The 27,422-nt window shown below is 37.6% G+C and overlaps 2 protein-coding genes across 7 annotated transcripts in view; both read right to left on the reverse strand.

Annotated features, from left to right (window-relative positions):
• ANKRD26 (ankyrin repeat domain containing 26) overlaps positions 1-15,726 on the reverse strand; it is a 71,906-nt gene extending 56,180 nt beyond the window's left edge. For 3 of the 6 annotated variants that reach the window (XM_061126089.1, XM_061126087.1, XM_061126086.1), the window contains exons 1-7: positions 15,180-15,724; positions 13,368-13,482; positions 13,034-13,207; positions 8,956-9,062; positions 6,713-6,780; positions 3,878-3,911; positions 2,684-2,753 (exon numbers count right to left, since the gene is read on the reverse strand). In XM_061126089.1, the coding sequence (XP_060982072.1) occupies positions 2,684-2,753; positions 3,878-3,911; positions 6,713-6,780; positions 8,956-9,062; positions 13,034-13,207; positions 13,368-13,482; positions 15,180-15,409 (798 nt within the window). In that variant the 5' untranslated portion in view covers positions 15,410-15,724. Of the gene's footprint in view, positions 1-2,683; positions 2,754-3,877; positions 3,912-6,712; positions 6,781-8,955; positions 9,063-13,033; positions 13,208-13,367; positions 13,483-15,179 lie in introns of all 6 variants that reach the window. The other 3 variants (XM_061126091.1, XM_061126088.1, XM_061126090.1) reach the window with 2 other exon arrangements.
• A 10,086-nt stretch (positions 15,727-25,812) lies between these two features.
• YME1L1 (YME1 like 1 ATPase) overlaps positions 25,813-27,422 on the reverse strand; it is a 29,594-nt gene continuing 27,984 nt past the window's right edge. The window contains exon 19 of the mRNA XM_061126095.1: positions 25,813-26,184. Within this exon, the coding sequence (XP_060982078.1) occupies positions 26,041-26,184 (144 nt within the window). The 3' untranslated portion in view covers positions 25,813-26,040. The remainder of the gene's footprint in view (positions 26,185-27,422) is intronic.

Here is a 27,422-nt window from a genome sequence, read left to right on the forward strand (position 1 = left end):
ATGGAATTTAGAAAGGTGATAACGATAACCCTATATGCAGAACAGAAAAAGAGACACAGAAATACAGAACAGACTTTTGAACTTTGTGGGAGAATGTGAGGGTGGGATATTTCAAAAGAACAGCATGTATACTATCTATGGTGAAACAGATCACCAGCCCAGGTGGGATGCACGAGACAAGTGCTCCGGCCTGGTGCACTGGGAAGACCCAGAGGAATCGGGTGGAGAGGGAGGTGGGAGGGGGGATCGGGATTGGGAATACATGTAAATCCATGGCTGATTCATATCAATGTATGACAAAACCCACTGGAAAAAAAATAATAATAATAATAAAAAAAAAAATAAATAAATAAATTCAGCTCATTCTAAGAAAGAGGGAAAAAAAATAAGAGTAAACCTATAGGGCAATGATCATGAATGAAAGCCAGAAACACTCTATAGAGTGTTTATAAAGTGTTTATAAAGTTTATAAAAACACACTTTATAGAGTGTTTATAAACAGAAAGCCATAAGCAAACATGTTTACAATAGAGGCAGAGAGAGATGAACTGAAAGAACAGAAACTGAAGAAATTGATTCTGCAAGGAAAAATTAGGTTAACAGTAAATATTAAAAATGACAAAAGGTAGGGGAAGAAAAAGAAAGGAAAAAGTGAGATATGCCTTGTGAAGTACAAACTTAATGAAAAAAAAAGAAAAACATAAGTATAATGAGGTATGTGGAAAAACATATATTTAGCATTTATATATAATAAATCAGTAATATATCAATATTGTTAAGGATATACTATGAACAAAGCTTTGCTTAATATTTTTATTAATACATAAATTATATATCTACGCTGTTCAAGTTTTATGAAAATATCAACATAAATTGTATATAAAACATATATTTAAAACAGAGGCTTTTGTTCATTGTATATCCCTAATAATAGCGATTTATATTACTTAAAACTGTTTATAAATAATGCTGTACTAAAGAGTTTAATTTTGCCACTATAAAAAAAAGTCATTCAATTAGCCACACATGGTCATCTATCACTCCCTGAATGTTGTCAAGTATTACTTGAGAGAGAGAAGAATTGATAAAGAAATATTCCTAACACATCACTGGGAACAAGGACTGGTCGTCAGAATTCTAAGGAGAATATACTGTTTGAAAAAAAAATTGAATGGAATACAAGATGGAGCTAAAAAGAAGGTCAAGAAATATTAATCTAAAATTCTCAGCTCCCAGTTGGACAACACTGGAAAATATACGGTAACATTTTTATCACGTATTTCTTATTTATTTCCTTGTAGTGCAGGACCTCCTTCCTCAATAGAACTCAACTGAACTTCTAAGTCCTAAATATTAAAAAGAGAATCTAAATTTAAGTCATATTTTTAGAATTCAAACAGATTTAACTGCTATATTATGTATATTATATTAGCTGTAACATTATATAGGATTCCATTTGTCTCTTCATTTATTCACATTCAAAAATGATTAACATGGTTCTTAATTTGAGACATATGTTACTTGCTCCAGGAGATGCACAATTGTTTCCTGAACTCCACTAGTTTAAACTGATACAGGGGCTATAAGACGAATATTTAAATAACAATAATACAAAATGTCTGAAATCTGAAATTTTAGAAAATGATACAAGGACTTTCATTAGACTTTTTTTTTACTACAATACAAAAAAAAATCTGAAGCTGTAAGTTTTGTCTTACAGTTATTAAAAGCCTGTGCTTCTACAGCTGGCTATTACTTTAGGCAAAACATGTGTTCTTCAGTGAGATGAAGAGTTGAGCACATCTTCTTAATGGAATGCTTTAGAAAACACAGTGGAATTCCTTTATAATATGGAGTTTGAGAAACAGAGTTTTAATTTCTAAATTTCCATAATTACAAATTACTTTAGTTTTAATGCAGAGCCTAAGAAAGAAAAAGAGAACAAAAGAAAGAAAAAAAAGCACCCTCCTAGCACTTCTAAAAAACCAAAATAGTGTCTAAGGGTAGAAAAAAACTAGATGATATACACTATATAGTTTGGGAACTGAAAGGCTCCAGGAAGATTCTATGATTATGACAATAAGTAACTGTATCCACTAAAGATTTCATTATGAGTATTATAAAAGTCAACTCAGTATGGTTTAAAATTCACAGTAAGACTCTTTATCCTTGACCACATTTTGTATTTCCTCCATTGTAAAAAAGCTTTTCCCAATACGATTTTCCTGTCACTATGTATTTTCCAACCCATTTTTTTTCTTCTCTCCACCTTCAGTATTTGAGACTTCCCTGGTGGCTCAGACGGTAAAGCATCTGCCTACACTGCGGGAGACCCGGGATTAATCCCTGGGTTGGGAAGATCTCCCGGAGAAGGAAACGGCAACCCACTCTAATATTCTTGCCTGGAAAATCATACAGACAGAGGAGCCTGGTAGGCTACAGTCCATGGGGTCGCAAAGAGTCAGACATGACTGAGCAACTTCACTTTCACTTTTCAGTATTTACTAAAATAAAAAGAAAAAAAAATCAACTAGTCATATTTTTATAAAATGGTTTGCTCTCACCAACTTTCCATTACAAACATAAAACAGTGAGAGGGACACCACTGCTGAATATTAAGAGTAAATGCTATATGAAACTAAATTCTGAGCACAAAAACTAATTATAGAAGAGAGTATTTTACCTTGGTTTCCAAATCTAAGTCTTCATCATCTGATGTAGGCCATGAATCAACACCAGGTTTGTTGGAAAACCTTTAGAGCAAAAACATATACAACCAAAAATAGTGAGTTCCTTTCTTTAAACAGAAAAAAAACAAGTGAAAGTTTGGCTATCTGTGTATTAAATGAAGCTTCTTGACATAATTAAAACTTGGTCTCTGTTTTTAAAAAGCATTTAAAAAAAAAAAAAAAGATTTTTTGATGTGGACCACTTTTAAAGCCTTTATTGAATTTGTTCCAGTGTTGCTTCTATTTTACGTTTTGGCTTTATAACCCTGAGGCATCTGGGATCTTAGCTTCCCGAACGTGGATTGAACCCACACTGCCTACGTTGGAAGGAGAAGTCTTATTAACCATCTTAACCACTGCACTCCCAGGGAAGTCTCTAAAAGGTTTTTAGTTACCTACTTCTGCTTCCAACTCTCCCAACTATTGAAATATTTAGTTACGATTCATTCTTAGTTTCCATGACAAACAGTGACAGCCAATATACTTGGCAGAGTCTGAAAATAATTTGTTTTCCCCAAAAGTCCTAATAACTGAACTGAAAATCAAATTGGTAGACTGACAATGTTTTCCCAAACTGGAATAAACCTGATGACTTAAAACAAAGCAGAAGGATAGGCCATTCCTTCTCCATTCTCTGTCCCTGGTTCAGAGACTAAATGGCATCCATCAAAAATGGCAGTCTTGGTCCTTCAGCAGTGAAACCACTTACTGAGATGGCCCCACCCCTCCCCTTTACTCTAGAACATTACAGGAGTTCTTCGCAATGTCTGAAACTTAAAATGTACAGAAGTCAAAGAACTAATTTATATGTTTAGCTTATATGCTACAAAGTACTTCTCAGTCTCTGATAAGGGACACGAGAGTGGATGTGGGAGCCAAGCAGGCCAACGGTCAAATCAAAGGTCAACTGATTTTAACCATGGAATCACGGGTTAATTCATCAAACTCCCCGAACCACAGTTGCCTAATTAAGTAAAATTAGGACACAGCTACTCTACAAAGCTGCTGTGATGACTCTATGAGGTCACAAATGTTAAGCACACAGTGCAGGATCTAACCCAGAGTAGAACGCTCAACAAATATTAGTTTCTCTTCTCCGTGTTCCCTTACTTAAACACACAATTTTTAAAAACCCACCAAAATCCTACCTGCTTAAAGAGTCTTCTTCAGAACTCTCATCCTCTATTAAAGAAAAAAGTAAGACACATTTTAAATCAACAAAAGAAAAATAGAGAATATTAAAACCTCAAGACTGATGCTCTGTTTACAAGTATTCCTTTTGAACCACAACTGGAGACCACACTGGAGGGAACAGTGATTATACTATACTCTCAGGCCATTAATGCCTAAAAACCACCCCTCTCCTTTATAGTCATCAAATGCAAAACAAAAAAAAAGAAGAAAGAACTGCTGTTTACAATGACCATAATCCTAACCAAACTCTAGAACACTGACAGAAAGCGATATTATACCATTAATAGAATCAGTGCTATAAACTGCCCATAGCCCACTTAAACAGCACAGTATCTCTGGACGTCCACGCCTGGAGCAGTGAACAGAGAACACAGGCGTCTCGCTGGGACATGACACAACGTCCCTGGCTCTTCAGTTCAGGATGAAAATGCCCTGTCACAGGGAAGCTTGGTCTACAGGCACTGAACTTCAGAGCGTGGTAAAACATAGGAAACAAAGTCTTCCTGGCCCGATTTCCAAATGCAAGAGAAGTATGAAAGATGTAGTGAGCTAGGTTTAGAAAGAATAATCTCTTGAAAGGGAGGTGGAGGAGGGCAAATGGGTAAAGAGGGGTCAACTGGGTGGTGAGGATGGGGACTAGACTTGTAGTGGTGAGCATGCAGTACGGTACACATAAGTTGAACTTTTCTTTAAAGTTTTAAATATATATATATACAATATATTTTAAAAGTATAAACTCTTGAGACTGTGTCCTTCCATTGTTCAAGAGTATCTGGACCACAAAGAGCAGGATGATCCCAACAGTGCTGTGTACTAGTGAGGGATATCATTATATGGATACTCCCCATTATAAGGCAAATGTTGACAGAAATCATGCTTTTTCAGGTTGGAAGGCATACATCATCAGATCCGAAGCTGATGAACAAGGGGAGAGATGGAAGGAGGGAGGGGGTGATGGACTCTGGTGCTGTTGGACAACATGTCACATGTGTCGTCATGATCTGATGCTGGAGGGATGACTCACATGCAGTGACTCCACAGGGAGAGGAGTCCTGCAAGCTTGAGCCTGGAGGGCAGGGGCAGTGATTTTTAAATGTTTGCACTCTGTGACATCAGAACAATGCTTCGTACATAAAAGACACTTGATAATGATTTCTTTGGTGAACAAATGAACAAATAAATAAGCATGTTTTCTTTGAAAATTTTGTTTAGAAAAATACAGAAAGTAACCAGGGACAACTCTATTCTATTCTAAGCACATTGAAGACCAAGACCCTATGTCATCTCTGTGTCTCCTGCTGCTGCTGCTAAGTCTTATCAGTCGTATCCAACTCTGTGCGACCCCATAGATGGCAGCCCAACAGGCTCCTCTGTCCCTGGGATTCTCCAGGCAAGAATACTGGAGTAGGTTGCCATTTCCTTCTCCATAGCATGAAAGTAAAGAGTGAAAGTGAAGTCTCTCAGTCGTGTCTGACTCTTAGCGACACCATGGACTGTAGCCTGCCAGGCTCTTCCATCCATGGGATTCTCCAGGCAAGACTGCCGGAGTGGGTTGCCATTGCCTTCTCCGCTCTGTGTCTCCTCTAACATGTAAAACCAACCTACAGAAGTTCTTTGATGGATGTTGTTGTTAAATCACTGAGTCATGTCCAACTCTTTGTGACCCCATGGACCCACAAGGCTGTTCTGTTCATAAAATTTCCCATGCAAGTATATGAGAGTAGGTTGCCATTTCCTTCTCCAGGGGATCTTTCCAACCCAGGGATCAACCCTGCATCTCCAGCATTGGCAGGTGGATTCTTTATTACTGAGCCACCTGGGAAGCCCTCTTTGATTAGATAGAGGTCTACTAAGTTAAAGTTGTCCTCAGATAGCTTGTGCAAAGTGCTAGATGCCACATCGAGAGGCCATGGTATTGTTTTTGTTAATGTGATGTGTTTTTGTGCTTTTATGAGAGTCTGCAGCGTCCCAATTTGAGCTATGTGAATATTTTATACAATAATCTTTTAACTAATTGCAAGAAAACATCTTGTTCTAACAAAAGTATACTGTCATGACAATTGTCCAACACACAGAAGAAAACATCTGGTTGTAATGAAGTGAATCTATCTCACTCTTCCTGGGTCTGTAAGGAATGAAGTTGGTAATAGAGACCTTGTTGATACAACAATATGCAAAATAACTGGTTCTCAACCAGACATTGCTTTTCTGTCTCCTGTACTACTGGTAGGTACCTTTCAAAAATAATCTCTTCCTGGTATGCTGCACACTGGCTCAGCTTTGCAGTTCTTATTGTTTATCATTTGGTATCATACCAGGAAGGTATTGTTGAGGTTCCCAGTTGTAACAATGGTAACTGTTTTAGTGAGACTGATCAGTCCATAGGAACTACTAACTATTCATTCACTAACTGCAAACCATTTGTAAAAATTAAAGTTACACTTTTATAACAAGTCTAATATGCTATAATATGATTATACAGAAAATATACATCATATTTAACTTAAAAAGTTTTTTCTATCTACAAGAAGATCTAATACAGGATTTTAGGGGCCATGATTAAACACATGGATTTGTTTTCAGATAACACAGTCTCTGATTTTAAGTTACCCTACAATTAACTGCTTAAACAATTTGGAATACTAGACTATTAAGAAATTAATTTTAAAAATAAAACACACATACAAATTACATATGTTTTTTCATTGTTCTTTCATCATTAAAAGTTGCTCATTCCTATTTTATCTATGGTAGAATCACCAAGAGTAAATCACTGTCAGATGACGTACCTGGGTTGCTATTTTCGGGAGGAATTTTAGGTCTCTCTTCTTCATATTCAGAAATCAGTTGGCGAATGCTATGCATTAAAAACGTGATAATATTTTAACACTAATATGAAAAACAACTACCAAAGTCTTAAGACTATTTCAGAAAATATCACAAATAATATCAAAATTTCAGCTGTCCCATTCATTTCAAGTTTCTAAGTTCTACAAACTTTTATTTAGTATGTAATTAAAGGAGAACGAAAAGGAAGATAAAGTACTCAGGAACTAAGGGCAGTATAGATCAGTAAAATAACTAGAGTTAACTTGGCATATGAAAACTCTCTTGAACTCGGAAATCCTAGCTCTGTAACCAACTGCTCTTCATTCTGAAGTTACTTCTCCTCAATTGGAAGTCTTCCTCTACACAACTGGGATCTTACTGCCTTATTTCACAAGAGGATTAAGAGGATTTAATGATATAATATACCTCAAAAATGCTTGGAGAAACAGTCAAAGAATGTAATAATTTGGTCTAGAACTTTATTGCTGGAACTACTTTGGAATTCCAAATAAAATGTGTGTTTTTTCATACCTTTAACATTCAAGTGTTGCAGGAACCTGTTAATTATGGTGGTTAGCTGTTCTTTGTGGTTTGTAAATTAGGGAATCTCAGCTATTACATAATCTGAACCTAGATTTACTTATAAAATACGAACTCACCACATTAGATAACATAGCTGCCCCCAATTATTGCAACTAATTATACCAAGAGCAGAAAACTAATCAAAATCAAGACCTGGCCTGGACCACTACTCTTCCTTCTCTACCTACTCAAACTCTGAACCAGCAGATCTTTCTCAGAATGATGCCTAATTTCCACACTCATCTTCGTTTCACCTGGAAGACATAACCCTACTCTTACAATAGATACTGGCAAGTCCTGGACAGGGCTTACCTCACTTAATTCCAACTAACTTACTTGAGACTTAGGGATTTCTGGTGAATGGGTTCCTTATGAGGCAGACTCTGAAAACAAGGGCTTCCCTTGTGGCTCAGCTGGTAAAGAATCCCAATGCAATGCAGGAGACCTGGGTTTGATCCCTGGGTTGGGAAAATCCCCTGGAGAAGGGAAAGGCTGCCCACTCCAGTATTCTGGCCTGGAGAATTCCATGGACTGTACAGTCCACGGCATTGCAAACAGTCGGACACGACTAAGTGACATTCACTTTCACTTCACTGAAAACATTTAAGGTTGAAGCACATATAAATCCTCTGGGAGATTTTCATTATTACCGGAAACAGGTCTCATGAGGGGCCAATCGTCATTATGGAATCTTGGGCAAGCTGGCACCCACTGCTCTGGGAAGAATGACAGGGAACCAATGACCTAAGAAAATGTGCCCCCCCAGGACAGAAAGTCACCTTGAGGTTCAGGTCTAGAAACAAAGGAGAAAGGGAAGTCTGATCAAGTCTGCAGGAGCACTTGAACCTCTCTGACAGCCTAAAATGGTCCGCACTGATATCTGCTGACAGAAAAGATAAATAACAGCCTCAATGGATGCCTCACTGTGACGCTCGAGGTTTAGGTCTAGGCTCACACGTGGCTCCACATGAGGCTTCTGAGTGAGCGGGGAGCTGGGAGGCCCAGCTGCCAGAGCTGGGTGCTGGGGCTCTGCAGCAGTGGCTGAGCTACAGCATTCATATGGGAACTAAGAAGTTGTCACTAATAACACCAGCATCCTTCTAAGAAAGTAATTTAAAGCAAAGAGTCATCCAAAAGACAAAATCAAGTCTTTTATAAGTTCAGTATGCAATTTTAAGGAAAAATATATACAAAGTAGAGATTAAAGAATTATTATAAAAAAATTAAGAAATTCAATATTATGTCATAAGATAAACTAAAAAAGCAGAATCCATATTTTATAAAGCTAATAAAACTAATATGAAATCCCTCAGAGACTACAAGATCAATGAAAAAAAAAAAAAGGAACCAAATGCATATGACATCAGTCAACATTCTAAAGGAATATCAATCCTTTAGTAGATTTTATATATATATATATATATATGTATATATATATATATATATATATATCCTTGAGTAGATATATATTGTTGTTGTACATGATTCCCAGTCAGAATAATTGATTTTCTACCTGCCTGATGATGTGTTGATTACAAATTAATCCTTTTATTAATTTAATCTTGATGCTACCACCTTAGAACAGCACAGAGGTTTTTAAAAAGAAAAACAACAACTGTACCTTTTCATCTTATCACCCGCATGTATATTTGCTTCTTTCTTTGCTAAAAACTCCACCATTTGCTGTTTCCTTTCACTTATAGCAAGTGACAATGGTGTGAGGTCATCCTGTAAAACAGGGAAAACAATTTCTAATGTACACAGTTAACCTATTTCAAAGCTGAACTTAAAATCGTGCAATAGATTCTCTGAACTTAAACATATAATTCAGAAAGCAAATAAAAGGGGCCCCCTCCTCCTTATCCCCCTGTGTGCCTTCTTTCTCTCAAAGATGGTCCTCCTCTGGGCCTTCCCTGGTGGTCCAGTAGCTAAGACTCCAGCTCCTAATGCAGGGGGTCCAGGTTCCATCCCTGGTCAGGGAACTAGACCCCACAAGCCGCAACTAAAGATTCCATGTGCCACAATTAAGACCCGGTGTAGTCAAATATGTCTTTTTAAAAAATGAAAAATAAAATGCTCCTCCTCTGCCTCTTCAAAAGACGAACCACAGAGTCATTCTCTAAAACTCACTTCCGACATTTACTGGTTCCAAGGATCTGTGCTCCCATCATAATATTTATCGGGGATATTGTAGCATTCACTTGTTCTACTACTACTCTCAACAGTCCTCCAGAGAGAATCAATTAGCTACTAAATCAACTGCATGTTTTAGGAACAATGGTGAGGCAGAAATACATATTATTTATTATTATCTGTAGCATGCATAACCGATCCAAGGATGATGATGAGTAATCTCACAAGGTTTACAGATATTCCAATGGGAATATTATTCTCTATATGAACATGCAAAGAGAAAGTTGTTTTTGTTTTTTTTGTTTTTTTGAAAAGACCAACTAATAATTTCTACTTTGAAAAATTCAATCTCATTCTTAAGAAATTCTTTTAAGCTATGAAATCAATTACAGGCAAACTAGACTGTCTCTAAAATCTTGAAATAATTATCAAAATAAACTATAAAACAAGAATTGGAAATTCAAATGCTTATGGAGGGAAAGTTGGTGACCTGAGTAAGTGAAAAAGCCAGGTAAGACCAGCAAACCAGAGAACAGATGCTCCATACAGAAGGGGGGGAGGGGCCTCTGCATGCTGACCAAACAGTAGAATGAGATCAAAGGGGACCAGATTTCGTTCTTTGAGAAGCCTGAAATGCAGACCTCTGCATGAGTCTCCTAAATTTTAAATGTTGACTCAATTTGCAGAGGTAAACTAAACATATCCAAGAGCCTTGCCTGGTCAATGGCCCACTTGTGGTTTGACGTTTGCTGTTCCCAAACAGGTGGGAATAAAGCAAGTATTTGTATGTGAAACCATCCCTTCTTCATATCATGTGTTTCACAAAAAGTGGGCCCAACATGTAATAAAAATTGCTATTAAGGTTAATAATTCAATTAAACATAATTTTTTAAAAAATCATAATTCCACTTCAAGAATGTTTCCACTGCCTGTTGAAACTACAGTCTATCTCTAGAATTCCTCCAGATTGTTAATCAAATGGATAATGAGTTCCTAAGACTGCTGAAACAAAATCATCAAAACAATTCCCATCTATACTGTTACTGACTTCATGGGTTTTGATGTTTAAAGCTCTAACCTTGCTTATGCCAGGGCTCAGTGACTCTAACACACACACTGCAAGAGTCTGTCCTGCAGCTGACACCAAAAGAAGGCTCATGACTTACTATTACTGCAGTCAGGAAAACCCTGTTGCTAACAAACATCTGTTGACCTAATGACCTGGATGAAAACAGAAGGTGCAAAATCCTGACAGGGTCAGACTCTACAGATGGAGTGACTTCACCATGAGCAAATCTCTGAAGACTGAGTGCGACTGAATAACTAGTGGGTGGAAGGAAAAGGAGTTATCGTTCAAGCCAATAGATATTGCCAATAATATTCCTTTTAACTTCTTAATCACACAGGCAGAGAAAAAGTCAGGTTAATACTGTTGCAAAGGAGGGAGCTGATGGAAGTAGCTAGCACTGATCAAACTCCAACTCTTCTAGAGATTACTTATTTTTGAGATAGGTGCATTTAGAAATTACACTTATTCAGTCCATCGTTCTTCACCACAGATTGTATCAGAATCTCAGGGAAACAGTTCTAAATACACACGGCCAGGCCTTCCTCAATTTATTCCACCAAAATCTTCAGGGAACAGCCTAGGCTTGTAAATTTTTTATAAGTTTTCCCAAGTGATTGTGGTTTTCACCAGCACAATCTAGCCAAGAATAAGCGCAGCATCCACTCCAGTCTCATCTCTTACCCACATGGCCAGTTCCTTCTCTTACTTGAGGATTTGAATAAAAAAGAAAAGTGTAAGAGGTAGAAGTCATCAAAACAGTATGAAATTTTCCTGGGTGAACAGTGGTAGAACAGGGACTAGTAAACTCAAATGGCAACCTTATCTCACTATTTATAAACCACTTACTTTCCATCAAGACATTCTAGACTGGAGAGCAGAGTCTAGACTCATCTAAGGGGCTGTTTCTGCCAGAATAGGATAAGATATCAGTTAATTATTTGCTCTTCTCTCTTATTTCCCACTTAATCACCACCTGTTCACTGCCAGTCTGATTTCCTCAGAGTCTTCCTAAAATCGATATATAGGCTACTATACCATCCACTCACTCACTTTCTCAAAATAACAACTATTATCCCTGAAAACTGAAAAGCACCTTAACCAAAATATATAAACTGAAGGAAAAAAAAGACAAAAGCAAAATTCTCGGGACTTCTGTGCTGGTCCAGTGGCTGGGTCTCCAGGCTGCCAGTGTAGGGGCCTGGTTTAATCCTGATCAGGAAACCAGATCCTGCATGGAGAAACTAACACCCAGCACAGCCAAATAAATAAATATTATAAAAAGAAAAAATGAAAAAAAAAAAACCTCTTTTTGGCATTTCACAACAGCCAAAATTCCAACCTGACCTACATTTTTCACCTGCTTTCTCCTTTCCCCTTCTTCTTTACTCTCTTAAGCCTTGGGCAATGAGAGACAAATCATTTTTATATAAACCATTTTTTTTATAAAATAGGAATTTGTTAAGAGCAGTGAGATTTCTATTATGTTGTAAAATGTTTATGTTATGTTTGAGTTTTAAGACAAAGTCTATTTCTAAGGCAAATTTTGCTTTACTGTGTTATTTTATGCCAATCAAAAAAAATTTCAGTGGGGGGCAAAGTATTTGGAGAGTTTTACCTTTAACCAGTGCAGTGTTACCACAAATATCTGCCATAAACACATGAATGAATGCTTTACTCTCTAAAACTTCTTTAGAAATATCATGTATAAAGTGAAATCTTAGACAAATAAGTTCTTTCAAAATACTTTCACTCGGGGAAGGCTGCAGCTTCCAAACACAGAAAACGGAGCCCTCCTGTGAGAGCGGAGGGAGCTCCTGGGGGGCTGCAGCAGCAGGACGTCACCTGCTTCCTGGAGAAAGAGCAGGAGGGGCAGCTTCGCCATCACCAGCTCCGCAGGCTCAGTTGCAACCCCGCCGAGCAGCTCCCCTGGGCTGAGCGCGGGAGACCCCGAGGTGTACATGGCAAACCAAGTGGTCACCAGCACAAGGGAACGCCCTTGCTGGGAGTCAAACATGACCTGACCCTCTTGGTCGGATCTCAGAACCCGGGGTCCAGGAGGGCTCAGGGTCCCTGGCCTGCTGCCTCCCAGGCCCACCGTGCACTCACCCGGCTCCCCTTCATGGGCACTGGGTCTCCTTCCTCCTCCCGCCCACCCCCAGGGGCACCCATTCCCTGAGCCCCTGGAAGCAGCCACTCCTCACATCACTTCACTCCCCCCAGGCCTTCATCATTTGTGCGCCCTGAGCCTACCACCCACTCCCGGGCACGTTCTGATGGGAAATCTTCCTTCTGGGGTAGACGGGTGGCTGGGAGACAGAGCTTTGCCCTCTCTGTGGACACAGACACACCTCCTACCCCTGCACTGGCTGTGTTTCCATGGTAACAGGGCTTGGTGGACACTATTCAGTTTACCTATTTACATAGCTATAAATAAAACACTTGTAGATTAAAAAAATGCTTCACAAATATTTTGTAAATAAAGTTAGTTGAGTTATACCTTGTTCCTGGCTTCTATATCGGCGTCGTAGGAAAGCAGCTTTGCTGCGAGTGATATATTCTGGCAAAAGACGGCATAGTGGAGCGCGGTGTTCCCGCGGACATCCCTGACGTTCGGGTCCGCGCCGTGCGCCAGCAGGAGAGTCGCGCACTCCTCCTCTTGGCATTCCACCGCCTGTCAGTGTGTGCCAAGAAACACAGTGTAAATTCTAGGAATTCAAAGTACACAGTCCACAAGCTTCACCAGTTTGCTCTATCTAAACGAGATAAATTCACTTTTCGCCTCAGTAATTAAATCCACCCATCTCATGTGGACACGGTTCGCTGCCCCATACCTTCATCAGCGCGGTCCTGTGTTCACTGTCACAGAGGTTAAGCAGGCATTTTCTCTCCAGGAGGAGAGTTACCACCGCTGGATGGCCATTGGCACAGGCCAAGTGGAGCGCAGTCCTACAAAAGCAAGAGGAGTGTTCAGGAAACTGTAGTGTCACTGTTTCAAAATACACAATTGTTCCTGTGATTGAAAACAGTCAATAGCATGCTATTCCTATCCCTCTAAAACAAATATTTTGTTTCCTTCTGGAGAAAGAACAGTATATATTAGTTTTAGCTCTTCTTACCACAGTAATGAAAGAAGAATTTACTTGAATAGAATGAGCATGACCTCCAGATTCAGCTCAACTTGGGTTTGAATCTGACTTTCACTCTGTCACTTTTAGCTGTCTCTCACTCTCTCTGTACCTCAATTTCCTCATCAACATAATGGAGAGAGAGTAGTAATCTCACAGAACACCACCATGATGCTTAAATGAGACCCATGCAAAGGATTTAGAACCGTTCCTCACACAGATAACAGCTTAGTAATTGCTAGGTAATAACAACTGATTTACGATGTTGTTTAGCAGAAAGCAACACAACATTGTAAAGCAATTATTCTCAAATTAAAAAAAAAAATTAAGGTTAAGAACCAGTAGTAATAGAAAGAAAAAGAAGGTCTCTGTCAGCACACACACAAAAAATGTATAAACAGGAATTTGTGTTTTCTTCTGGTATTTTTCTCACTGTGCATATTTAAAATTTTTGATCCATACTCCATCTGAAGCTTTTTTTGTGAAATAAAAATTTAGCTACTTTTCTCTAAATAGTTACCAGGTTATTTCTCCACCATCTACACATAATTTATCTTTTCTAATAGAAAATGTCATCAGCATCAAATTCTAAATTCTTACATATATTTGGGTGTTTGGGCATTCTGTTCCATTCATTTCTCTATCTTTTCAGTTGTTAGTAAATGAACACTTTGTGGGCACTTACAGCACATTTTGATATCTAGAAGGGCAAATCTTCCTCTACTATACAAAACTTTTAATTTCATCACAACAATTAAAGATAGCATATGTAACCCAAAATCTTTAAAACCACAATATGTTGATTTGGTTTAAATATTGAAAGACCATACACCCTAATAAAATGTCTTCCTATTCAGGGACACAGCCAGCTTCCTACTTCAAAGCTTCTAAGGTCCTTCAGCAAAGACAATATACACCTAGGCGTACACTGATATAAAACGGATATTGAATTGTATCTGAAGAATTTTTAATCCAGAAGTTGATCTGGCATGGGAATTATTTTGCTCACTATGCAGTTTTCTATAATATATAACCTTATGGTATAAAAATGTGTACATTAAAAATAAGATGCTAACAGCATCTGAAATCTGTCCACTGCCATGATCCACAAGAGGCGATCCATGAAGAAGTGTTTTCATAAATCACATGAGAAAAAATGTGACCACCAAGAGATTCCAGATTTCTTGAAAGCTATAGAACGTAAGAGCTCTTACTCATGAGTACATCATGCTAAAGCATGCATTATAACAAATAAAAAGGAAGATGAAGAAAGGGGGAAAAGATACTACTTATGTTTCATTTCATTACTCTGATTACCGACACTCAGTTAAATGACTTCAAAACTTATCAGTAAAACTTACCAGCTCTATAAGGGAAATTGTAAGTCGGCCCAAAATGAGCTAAGGCTTTTTGCTGCCTATAAAGTCTGCAGGGCGCTGGATCCCAGGAAGGTGTCCGCGAGCCTTGGAGAGGAAACTCATCGGAGGGACCTCTGCCAGGCCCTTCCACCTCGCTTACCTGTTCATCTTGTCCCTGTCGTTCAGGCCATTCTTCCTCAGCAACAGAATCTGCTGCACTTTGGCTACGTTCCCTACAATGGCAGCTTTGTGGATCTTTCCGAGGTCCTTGTCTCGGATGCGATACCCGGACTGGAAGCTGATTCTCTGACCGCCGTCTCTCCCCGGGCTGATGGAGGAGCCTAAGGGCGACTCGCCCTTCTTACTCCCGAAGCCAAAAATCTTCTTCATCACAGAGCCCACGGGCTTCAAACACACCTCACCTCCCCCTCGGCTCTTCACTGTCCCCTAAACCCAACAGAAGTGCCACAGATAAGCCTAAGCAGTCCCCCGACAATATCCTAGTTGGGAAGCTCCGCGGTTTCCAATCTTTCAGCCCAGAAGAGTCGTAGCTAAGCGACACCGCTAAACACAGTGCGCCTGCGCGCCTCGGAAGCGGGTGTTCCTGCCTGTAGGCACAGAGACCAGTCCGGCCACACTGCTCAGTGCGCATGTGCTAGGTCCCGCGGCTCAAGTCTGAGATTGACTGTGGGCGGTGCTAGGCACATTTCAACCAACTGTGCTTGTTGGCTAAGCATTTCCGGATGTTTAACAAAAGACAGAGCAGGTGAGAAAGCAAGAGATTGGGGCTGGAGCGACGAGGAGCTTCACGATGCTGAAAGCCTGTCCCCCAGAGCTTTTTTAGGGCTTTCCTAAAAAAAAAAAAAAAAACTCTAAATCTACTTATCCCTCAGCTTATTCCTTTCCACATCCCTCTTGGAACAGCGAAATTTAGCGAGTCTAACTACAGAAAACTGTTTTCATGGTTCCAGAAATTGTGGTAACAGGTATTAACAAGTGCAAGTTTAGGGGAAACCAACTCAGGTTCTCCAGATGAAACCGCGTTTCCGCATCCCTCTGATCCTCCCGTGGTCCAGCCTCCACGTACACATTTTTTTCATTTTAATTTTTTTGCTTTTATTTTCCCCAATCAAGTCTTAAATCAATCCAAGCTGTATTTTGGAGCGTAGTGTAACGTTTGAGAACTTTTTCAAAAAAATGATTATTCACGTGTCCGAAATAATCCATCTTTTCTCATCAAGTTTAAAATACCACTTTTTAACTCTGATGTTCTGTTTCTGGGTTTCCCATTCTGTTCCATTGAATGGTCTGCTGCTTCTAGCATAGGTAGTGTTTAAAATATTTTTAAATATCCTTTGTAGGTCCAAAGTTCCTCCCCTTATTTGTCCTTTCCAGCATTCTCTTGGCAATATTTCTACATTATTTGAGATGACTTTTTAATCACCATGCCAATTAAAGAGAATTCTCAGTGAAATTTTTATTTAATTAGGTTAAGAGAATCTTAACTTGACAATCGCTTGTATCAATGTATCCAGGTAGGTGTTATGTCTCTGTCCTATTTTATGTCCCTGATTAACCTCTGGAAACTTTTTTTAAATGTAAATCCTATACCCTTCTTGATGTATTTATATCTGGGCTTTTAAAATTTTTTACTGTGATATTACATTATTTTTCATTATAATTTATGAAGCATTACTGTTTTGATATCTGGGTATTCTTTTGACAACCAGAATGAAAAAACTTTTTAAATTATAATCTTGTCATAGGAAGAGTTGAGTTTCTGGTGGTACTTAAGGAAGGCACAAACTTGGTATAGATTTCACCAGAAAGATGTAATATTGATAATATGCAGATTATAAAAAATCAAACAAATGCAAATAAGATGGGTTTTTTTAAACTGAAGTATAAGATCATTGGTACAAATTAAAAACCATTTAATATAGCTAAATTTCACTAAAATCCTATTAGCCAGATTTTTCAGTAATTTGCTAACTAGTGTGTGTGTGTGTGTGTGTGTGTGTGTGTGTGCGCGCGCGCGCGCTCAGCTGTGTCTGACTCTAGGGACATCTTTTTTTGTTTTCTCTTAATAGTCTCTTTGTTCATTTGCTTTTTTCACCCAAATCTATTTCCTACTCCTAAATGTAATCATAATGGCCTTGCAGAATATTATCAACTCCATTTTTATGAAGCATCTTATGTTCCATCCTCTTTAACATTTCCCAAACTTAAATAATCTTTTCCCTTGCTTCCATCTGTCTGCAACTTGTGTGTTTCCATCTTTATTCCATTTCTTAGGAATAAAGCAAAACAGGTTGAATCCATACTGGCATAAACAGGTGAGTATATAAAGAAACTCCTTTTAATGTAATTGGACTAAACCTAGTATTGTGGGTGAAGCAGAAGCAGGCTCACAACAGTTAATAGAAAACAGGCTAACCCAAAACTCACCAAGTTCCTGTTCCATTTGTTAATGATTTGAAGTTAAGACTTTTGATTAACCAAATTCAAAAGGAACAGATACCTCCATTGCACAAGATGCACCAGCAAATCTGAATGTATGGCAGCCTTATTTTACAGCAAGACAAATTAATTTACTTATTTATTCTTCAGAGGCCATTTAATGCCATTTTCTTCTTTGTAGACTGAATAAATTGCCAACACAGTTGTGGGATTAGTGACTCAGAAGCCAAGTGTCCAGACCTTCAGCAGAAATTGCTGCTAGAATGCACCAAAGAACTCTGAAGAGAGGCTGTGTCCCTGTTGAAGTGATGTCTGGTTCCAGGACAGCGTTTTCACTGATGAAAGAGCAATGAACAAAAACAAATAAATATTTCTCAGGGCTATCCAGCTTAGCTACACCAAATGGTTTTGTTGTGTGTGACTGGTATCAATGCTTGATCACCAAGCATTTGCTTCCACAATAGCCAAACCAAAAAATTATCTTTTGTCTTCTGCCTCCACAGTATTCTCCAGGGTGACCTATGAGACCAGTACAAACTATAGTGATATCTGAAAAAGACTCTTGACACTTCCTGAAGCAGCCTGGAATGAGGGTCAAAGCACTACCAAGCTGCAGAGAGAACTACACATAGGACTTCAGGTAGGTTGTCAAGATTTGGTTTACTCTAGTGTTTTTGTATGGACCAAGATACTCAAGGAGTCTTCATTAGGTCATCTCTATAATTCTGTATTTCCTTGGTCAAATGCTGTCTGGATCCCCAAGCAGTTGAAACCTAAGATTTCCCATTCCCAATTTCTATGGAAACAGACGTCCTCTAGAAAGTTGTTCCCTAGAATACCCACAACTAAGACTCCCACTAAGCCTATCTAAGATTCAAATAATGCCATGATGGTGAATAAGCATATTACTGGAAAACAATATAGAGGTGAGAACTTCTTAATATAACAAAAACTATACAAATCAATGAGAAATGATATGGATTATTAATAAATGGTTTGGGAATAATCAGTTACTGATAAGAAGTAACTATACATCTCAAGGTATCACCAAAATAAACTCCAAGTTAGTAAGAGTCAGTCTTTTTAATAATAACCATTAAATATTTTAGAAGAAAATATGGATATGAGTGGTATTATATTTAGAAGATCTTTCCAAAAAAATGGAAATTAGAAAATATCAGTACATTTGGCCACATAAAACTTGAGACCAAAAATTTAGTATAAATCCAAATATAAAAAAGGAATTAACATACATAATTAATGTAACATTCTTAGCTTACAATTAAGGAACTACATTTTTTTTTTAATGATGAAAGGATACCATCAGTTCACAAATTAACCATGGGTACCAGAAATTTTCTACTCTTACTTGACATGGATAGTAGTTCAATTTCATCATCTTCCCTCAAGACATTTGCTCTTCAGTTCTGTGATAATTTAATCCATGGGATCTTGATATTTTCACTGCCTTAACAGCTCATCAAATTTATCCATTAAGTGGATGACTTCATACTGATGGTACTAGGTGCATAGGAAAAAGGATATAGTTTGAAAGTCCTGGTAAAACTTTATGTGAGAATTTATGTTAACACACTTTAAAAAAACATATCAGCATTATCCATTTAAAGAAATACTTACCCCCCATATTAAGCACAAATCTAAACTATCATCTTAGCACCACAAATTATTACAAAATATAATGTTAACAGTATAATCAGTTTTAACAGTGACCAACAGCTTTGGCAGATAAATGAACTTTGTGATTTAGGGTAGTGAGAAGCATAGTAACAGCTCCCTTTTCTTTAAAAAGGTTTATTTTAAAAAGATCTATTTTTTTAAATAAAATTTAACCAAAGGAGATATTTTATGTTCTATGTGTTCCTCCAACACCTGTTTCTTCAAATTATGTATGAGGATTTGAGATTTTATGACACCAAGAAGCAGCATGAACTTAAGAATCTTAAAATCTAACAAGGATGAAAAAGCATACAGAAAGTGGAACCAAACCACAGCACAGGTAAGCACTTGCCCATCTGTCAACTTCTCAAACAGGAAAAAAAATCACATTAAAAGTGAGTGTTAGTCGCTCAGTCATATCCGATTCTTGCAACCCCATGGACTGTAGCTTGCCAAGCTCCACTGTCCATGGAATTCTCCAGGCAAAAATACTGGAGTGGGTAGCCTATCCTTTCTCCAGGGGATATTCCCAATCCAGGGATCGAACCCAGGTCTCCTGCATTGAAGGCAAATTCTTTACCATCTGAGCCACCAGGGAAGGCCAAAGTTTTGATACATTTTAAAGTTGGCTTTCTTTGTGCTATAACAGTATAAAACACTCTTTCACCAAAGTTAAAAATTAAAAATTGTGAACCTTTTGGCCTCACATTGTTAATACTGACAACATGCTTCTACCTGGCATGTGCTATGCTTTCTCCCCACCAGGGAACACTGCACCAGACTTTGCAAAGTTTGATTCACAAATTTCTTAACAATCATTCAGTTATTTTGTATTTTTTATTATAGTGGATTTAGGTTTCTTTTTGAACAAAGATGCATATTTCCTAATAATATAAAAACAGAGGCTCTTTTGTTCTTCCTGAAATCCTTTAGCAACCATCTTCTTCAATCCTATTTTGTCTTCTTCCTCCATCTTCTCCAACCTCTGTGTCTTTCATCACCAAGTTCAGAATTTCTAGGAGAGCTATACAGACATTACTAACATCTCAAGTTTACTAACAACTGGTCTTTAACATGTGAAAGGAGGCAACTGGTTGATAAAAGATGAAATACCTCTTGTGTGAAATCAACCCATAATAGCTTAAGGAATTTCACATGCTACAGGTCTTCAAGTTATCTTTTTATCCCCTTAACAGATCCTTCTATGTACAGGATATTGTTAGCCTGGCACTTGATCCTACCTTGCATATTTTATCTTCTACTACTACATATAAAAGATAAACAATGACTTACTGTATAGCACACGGAATTACACTGTATCTTGTAGTGACTTATAATGAAAAGGAAGCTGAAAAAGGAATATAGATATATATAACTGAATCACTTTGCTGTACACTTAAAACTAATACATTGTAAATTAACTATACTTTGTAAATTATTTTACATTGTAAATTAACTACACTTCAACAAAAACTTAGAAAGTACAAAGATGGCAGCAGCTTTGTTAGTTTTTCACACATGTATCCCATACATGATTATGATGGAAACTACACAAATAGTTTGATCCTGAAAAATCTTATGAATTGTTATCACCCAAAAATGTTCAAACAAAAATCTGTTAATATATGTAAGTACTATTTTTGACTCATGGAATATAATTAGAAGGCAACACCATCTCCCACTACCCTTTGAAATTTTCAGAGGTTCTTCTCCCAACCCAGGTTGAAAAAACTTACTCTCAAATAATAAAAAGTCCAGAATTGCTTTTACTCACAAAGTAATTAAAAAGAATTTCCAGTCTCTAACTATAAAAACACCAAGTCAGGGTTGACCAGCTCAGCCACACTACAGGATGCCCACGAGCAGCAGGGGTGGAAGGCAGGCATGGTCCTCTTTAGCTTCCCTGCCTAATTCCACTCTTCCTCCTCTAGCTGGCAGTTTATGGTTTCCGACCCGCCAGGATCAAAACTGCAGGGAGTAGCAGAGTTAAATGAGATGGTTTTGAGCAGTCTGGATCTGGCAGTTATTTTAAAGCTATTACTCTCAGTGGTATTTCTGTGCCCACAGCTTTCTCACCTGTAACTCCGTTGACCTAAGTGTATGTAATCCACTCTGTTGACTTTTCTTCTTAGCTCTTAAGGAATCCAGAGCACCATTTCAGATTATCCTTTTCTGGGGCCCGTCCACACCTCTAAGTACCCTTCTGTATAGTATCTAACAAGGATCCCCCAACATGGCTCACTTTCTCTCTAGACCAACATTTGGTCCCCTGTAAGCATTCAAAAGTAATTTGTCAAAGCAAATGCAGAAAACGCAGAACAGTCTCAATACATTAGCAGTTCTTCTCCCGTCCTGAGCCAGTTACAAGTTTCTTTAGATTCCAGGTTCCCTGGGCATGTTACACACCTGCTTCCAGAACTGCAGAAAATTAGATTCCTAACAAGCTCCCCAAACTAAGTTTTACAACCTCTCTCTCTCTCTAGCCCTCCCTCTTCAGCAGCTCTGTAACCTTTTTCCATGAAATGCATTCTCAAATTCATAACAGATTAGCCACCCACTGTATTCCTGTATGAAGCACTGATACATAAGTAAATTAAGTTTCTATTTTAAAAGACAGGAGGGAGTATAGGGGAATTACATTCTTGCTTAGAAGAATAGGGATTAATGTGACAGATAGGGGGCAAGGGAGAATTTGCATAGAAATAAAAACCTCAGTTCAAATATATCAACTCTACAAAGTTGAGGTCCATGACTAAGCATTGTTTCTTTCAATCCAAAGATCAAGTCTACATTCCAACATATTTTATTAAAATATTACATCAAAAAATATGCTTATAACTAAGCAGATTGAAATAACTCAGTATTTACTTTTAAAATGAGTATGAACAAATACAAAGAATATCTAAAAATAAAACATATATCAATTATCAAAAGTGGGTATAGGTTACTTGTAAAACTCTGGCACTGTGGTAGCTTTGAACAGATAGCTTTGAGAAGTTTGAGTCCTCTTGAAGTCTATCCTTATGAAGCTAATTTGGGTGGAATGTGATTCAGAATAAGTTGGAAAATTCACGTTCAGCATGATGAGGGGAAGAGACTGATGAATCATCTCAAAAAAGCAGCTATAAATCTGGACAAACAGTTGAATAAAACAGCCATCTCAGCACTCTGGAAATGAACTGAATATCTACAACAAACTAAGAAGTGCTTACTCCTGACACCCAGTTTAGGAAAGAACGTGTGAGCCTGTGGGCTGCCTGTGCTGCCCCATCCTGGACCTTCTCGGGCAGCAGTTCAACCAGAGTGACAGCAGATCCTGGGAACAAGGCCTGCTGCCTCTGCCCGAAGGGACTCACCTGACTTGATGCACTGTAAAATGGTGTAAGCAAACAGGGTTCGCTGAGGTTATAGTCCCATGTGGGGCAAACAATAGAGTTGCGAGGGATTTGACTGGAAGTTCTGGGAGGGAAGAAGACAGCCATCTGGGTTTGATAAGCACTTCTAAAATACTCCAGATTTACAGGCATGCAAAGTGGAAACTGAGGCCATCCACATACTCACAGTTGCCCAAACCTGCACACATGCACAAGGGAGAAGGAAAAAGCCCAGCAGAAAGCAAAGACCAGACAAGACTTGCAAATGAGTTGAACACTGAATGTACTTGCCAGCCCACATAGATCCACTGGCAGAGTGGAGGCCTGACTTGATGGGGTTTGGACACAACCTCTGTCCAATCCTTTCGCTAAATACTAAGCTATGCAGTCACAGCAGAAACTGTTAGGAAGCAAGAGTTAACATTTTTTTTAAATAAAGGAGCAGACACACCAGTGGCTGCACACTGTCATGGAGACAGATTTCACAAATTTACTGATGGTGAATACTAAACAAGAACAAACCTCTAGGGAAATATTTCAGAATCAGTAATTGCTACATTATCTGAAATTCAACAAGATTACCCTTATGTACCCTTATTGAGGAAGAAAAGCATTCAGCTGGAACTGAGTATCTCCAGATGCTGCAGTTAGCAAAGATTTAAAAGCAGCTATTATGAGCATGCTCAAAGAACTAATGGAAGTCATGTTTGATGAATTTATGAGACCTATGATAAAAATGATGCAATGCATAAAGAACCTCAATAAAGAGATACAAAGTATAGGAAAGAACCAAATACAAACTCAGAGCTGAAAAATATAAGATGTAAAATGAAAAATTCAGTTGAAAGAAGAATCAGTAAACCTGAAGAATCAACAGAAAGTATTCAATCTGAAGGAGAGAGAAGCAATGAAGAAAATGAACAAAGCCTCAGAAACCACATCAACATCAAGTATATTAACACATGTGAAAAAGAATCCCAGAAGAAGAGGAGAAAGGGCAAATAAATATATTTGAAGAAATAATTGCCCCAGACTTCTTAAATCTGATGAAAAACATTTATCCATAGATCCAAGAAGCTCAAGAAATCCTAAGTAGGAAAGCCTCAGGAGATCCACACTTAATATCCATCAGAGTCAAACTGTTAAAAAGACAGGGCTAAGGGAAACTTCTTGAAAGCATCAATAGCTATTTACTATTAACATAATCATTACCATTGACACTGACTTCTCACCAAAAATAATGGAGGTCAGGGGTTTGTGAGATGACAGGTTCAAAGTATTTAAAGAATAAACTCAATCATGTACTCCATATCCAGCAAAAATATTCTTTAAAAAAACAAAAGGCAAAATAAAGACACCCCCAGATAAAGACTGAGGATTTAAGATTATATAAAGCAGTAGTTACATCACTGTACTGTCAAGTTGTTATAAGACATACAAATGTAACATGACAACTGTAGCACAGAGAAAAAAAGGAGATATATTAGAACAAAGTTACTACATTTTTACAGAATTAAATTTGTATTATTTTGAAGGAGACTGTAATTAAGAGTGATAAATGCCTATCATCATCCCTGCAGCACCTACTAGGACAGAACTCAGAAGAGGAGGAACAGGGAATTCCCTGGTGGTCCACTGGGTAGGACTCTGTGCTGTCACTGCCAAGGGTCTGGGTTCAATCCCTGGTTGGGGAACTAAGATCCCATAAGGCATGTCACACAGCCAGAAAAAAAAAAAAGGAAAATGAAGACAGGGAATCCCTTGAGATATGAGAAAAACAAAAAACAAACAGCAAAATCACAAATGTAAAAGCAACTATATAAGTATTAAATATGAATGAATTAAACACTATACAAATAAGAGAGATTATAGACTGGATTAAAAAAAAACAACCCACAAGATTCATGTGATAAAGGACTTGTCTTCAGAATATGTGATCTCTTACAACATAGAGGACAACTAACCAAAGCAGGGAGGGAGGAGCTGAATGGACATTTCTCCAAAGAGGACATACATAGGCCAAGGGTCTAGCAGAGGACACAGAATCACCGGCCCAAGGGCAATGTAAGTTAGATCTACGATGAGACTCTACTTCGTACCCACTAAATGACTTTGTCAAAAAGACAAGACTGTAAGAAACGTACAAGATATGGATAAACTGGAATATTTCATACACTGGTAGATGGAACATAAAATTATTTATTTATATAGTTACTTTTAAAACAGTTCTTCAGATTCTTAAGAAATTAAACAGAAATTCAGCACCTCAGGCAGCAATTTCTGGAAGTCTACCTACAGAAATGAAAACATGTCCACACAAAGACATGTATACACACATATATATAAACAGACAGGGGGCAGGGAGGAAAGGAAAACGGAGGAAGGGCCAGAAGAAACTGGGGCAAATGAAAACAGTTAGTGAATCTGAATCAAGAGTATAAGGAAGATCCTTGTACTATTCTGATAATGTTTCTCTAACGTTGAAAGTACATCAAAATTTTAAATTACCCAAACAAAAGGGCAAAAATATCATGTAGCAAGCTCCCTCTATCAACCTCAATGAAGACCATAAACAGTTTAAAAGTTACTAGAAAACTATAGGTAATTTTAATAAAATCACTTCAAGAATATAATTTGGTTGTAAAGACAATACAATGTGCTCTAAAATAATTTTTCTACTGAGCTAAATAAAGTCATCTGTAAATCCTGTAACAACACATTAATATTCACAAAATCTGACTGAAAAGTAAACACAACTTTCCATTTCTAACACAGAGTAATTCAAAAGTTCACTCTGAAGAGGACTGAGTTTTTGGTTTTATTTTGGTTTCACTGCCAAGCATAATTACATTGTTATTCAGAATTCGAGGTTTCAGAGTAATAGTAATGTTTTTAAAAAAATTATGAAAATGCAAGCTGCATTTTTTAAAAGTTATTTAAATTCTGATTGTATCTGTAAGTTCACACTTCTCCACTCTTTTATTTTTTTTTAAAAAACACCTTATATATGATCAATCTAGATCATAATTAAGTGCATCTTGAAGTTTCCAGTAATGAATGTGGAACTATGATGTACCAATAGCCAAACAGCATTATTTCTTTATCAAAGATAAATGGTACTACCTAGAAACAAAGACAATCCTTCATGAATTTTACTTTGCTAAGTAAAAATACCTCCCAAAAGCTAAAGGCACACTTTCTATTCACATCTAACACTGTAACCAACCATAAAATCATTATTTATTTTCAACTTAATAACCAACTGACACTTCTCAAACAAGCTGTTTTCAATCCTGATAGCTCTTTATTTTCTTTAAATTTGCTACTTGCAATAGGTGTCCATCATGAGAATAATCAAAATTAGATGAATGTGACAAAAGACTGACAAAGTGTTTCACACCTCTGAATGATACCAAGTCAAGAATGGGAAAAAGAGTTGCAAAATAAGACTGCTTCGTTGCTACTTATGGTCTTGCAATAAAACCAGCAATACATCCATTTAAAGAGCTATCATCTCACTTCCAACTTCTTCCCCTCAAGAACAATTTGAATCTCTTTGGCATCCAAAGTCTCGTAGGTCAATAAAGCTTCTGCCAGATTCTTGTGCTCTTTCGCATGAGTCTTCAAGATATGTTTTGCTCGCTCATATGAATCCTGAAATACAAAGCAGATATGTAAAAGGCAGAAACCCCTGAAGCAAAGCCATAAATGGAGGGGAAAAAAAAACCCTTTATGTACTCTAAAAAAATATATAAGATCTACTGATTTCTATCTATAAAACATAAAAGCATTTAAAAGCTTGGTTCCCTGACAATAACTTTCATACTTTCCAGTATGAAAAGTTTTTTGTATTTTTAACCTCCAAATCTATCCTATAGATAACCAAGGTCCACTTACACAGAAACCTACCTAAGAAATAAAAGTATACACTACTCATCTGCTTTCTAAGTTCTGTAAACACAGAAATCTACTTCTTTATTCAACATACATGCTATAAGTAAAGGGAGTTTGTTCATTTTGTCTCTTAACATTTCACCAATTTACTCAATTTAGAATGTCCAGAAAAGATACAGATTTCCATTCTTTTACTTGGTAACATACTCACTTCGCAATATTGTAACAGTCTATCACTAGAGGTGCTGTTTGACTTTTATACTTTTTTTTTGCAACCCACCTTGAATATATCACTTAAATCCTTCAATTCTCTTTCCCAAGTGAGTCTGAATTATGTTTATCAGTTTATGATTAATGGCAATAACAACAGTTCATTTTTGACAGTATCACATTTGCCTGTACAAATGTCAATATTTGAATAGCTAATCATTTTTGCCCTTATAAAAATGGGTAGAAAACGTAACAATGAATTTACCAAAACCAAGAAACACAGATATATAATACAATTACTAGACATTGTGAACATAACCAAAATGTCCAAATGAAATAACCACATTAAATATATAAATTATTAGAAATATATTATGGAATATTATAGCTAAAAATCAAGTATTAGCAGTAAGTTTAAAAACTTCCTTGGAATGTACCCCTTTATAACATGTAAGACCATCAGGTTTCACACTTTTAAGGCTCATGTACATTTGAACCTGGGGCTTCCCTGGCGGCTCAGATGATAAAAAATCTGCCTACAATGTGGGAGACCAGGTTCAATCCCTGGGTTGGGAAGGTCCCCTGGAAAAGGGAATGGCAACCCACTCTACTATTCATGCCTGGAGAATCCCATGGACAGAGGAGACTGGCAGGCTACAGTCCATGGGGTTGCAAAGACCCAGATGCGACTGAACAGTCATACTACTACATTTGAACCTAAGATAACACGTAATACCAAAGTAAGCCTGCCATCTAATGGAAAGAGTACCTACTGTACTTCCGGTAGC

The sequence above is a fragment of the Dama dama genome, chromosome 23 (assembly GCF_033118175.1).
Source record: "Dama dama isolate Ldn47 chromosome 23, ASM3311817v1, whole genome shotgun sequence".
Taxonomy (NCBI): Eukaryota; Metazoa; Chordata; class Mammalia; order Artiodactyla; family Cervidae; genus Dama; species Dama dama.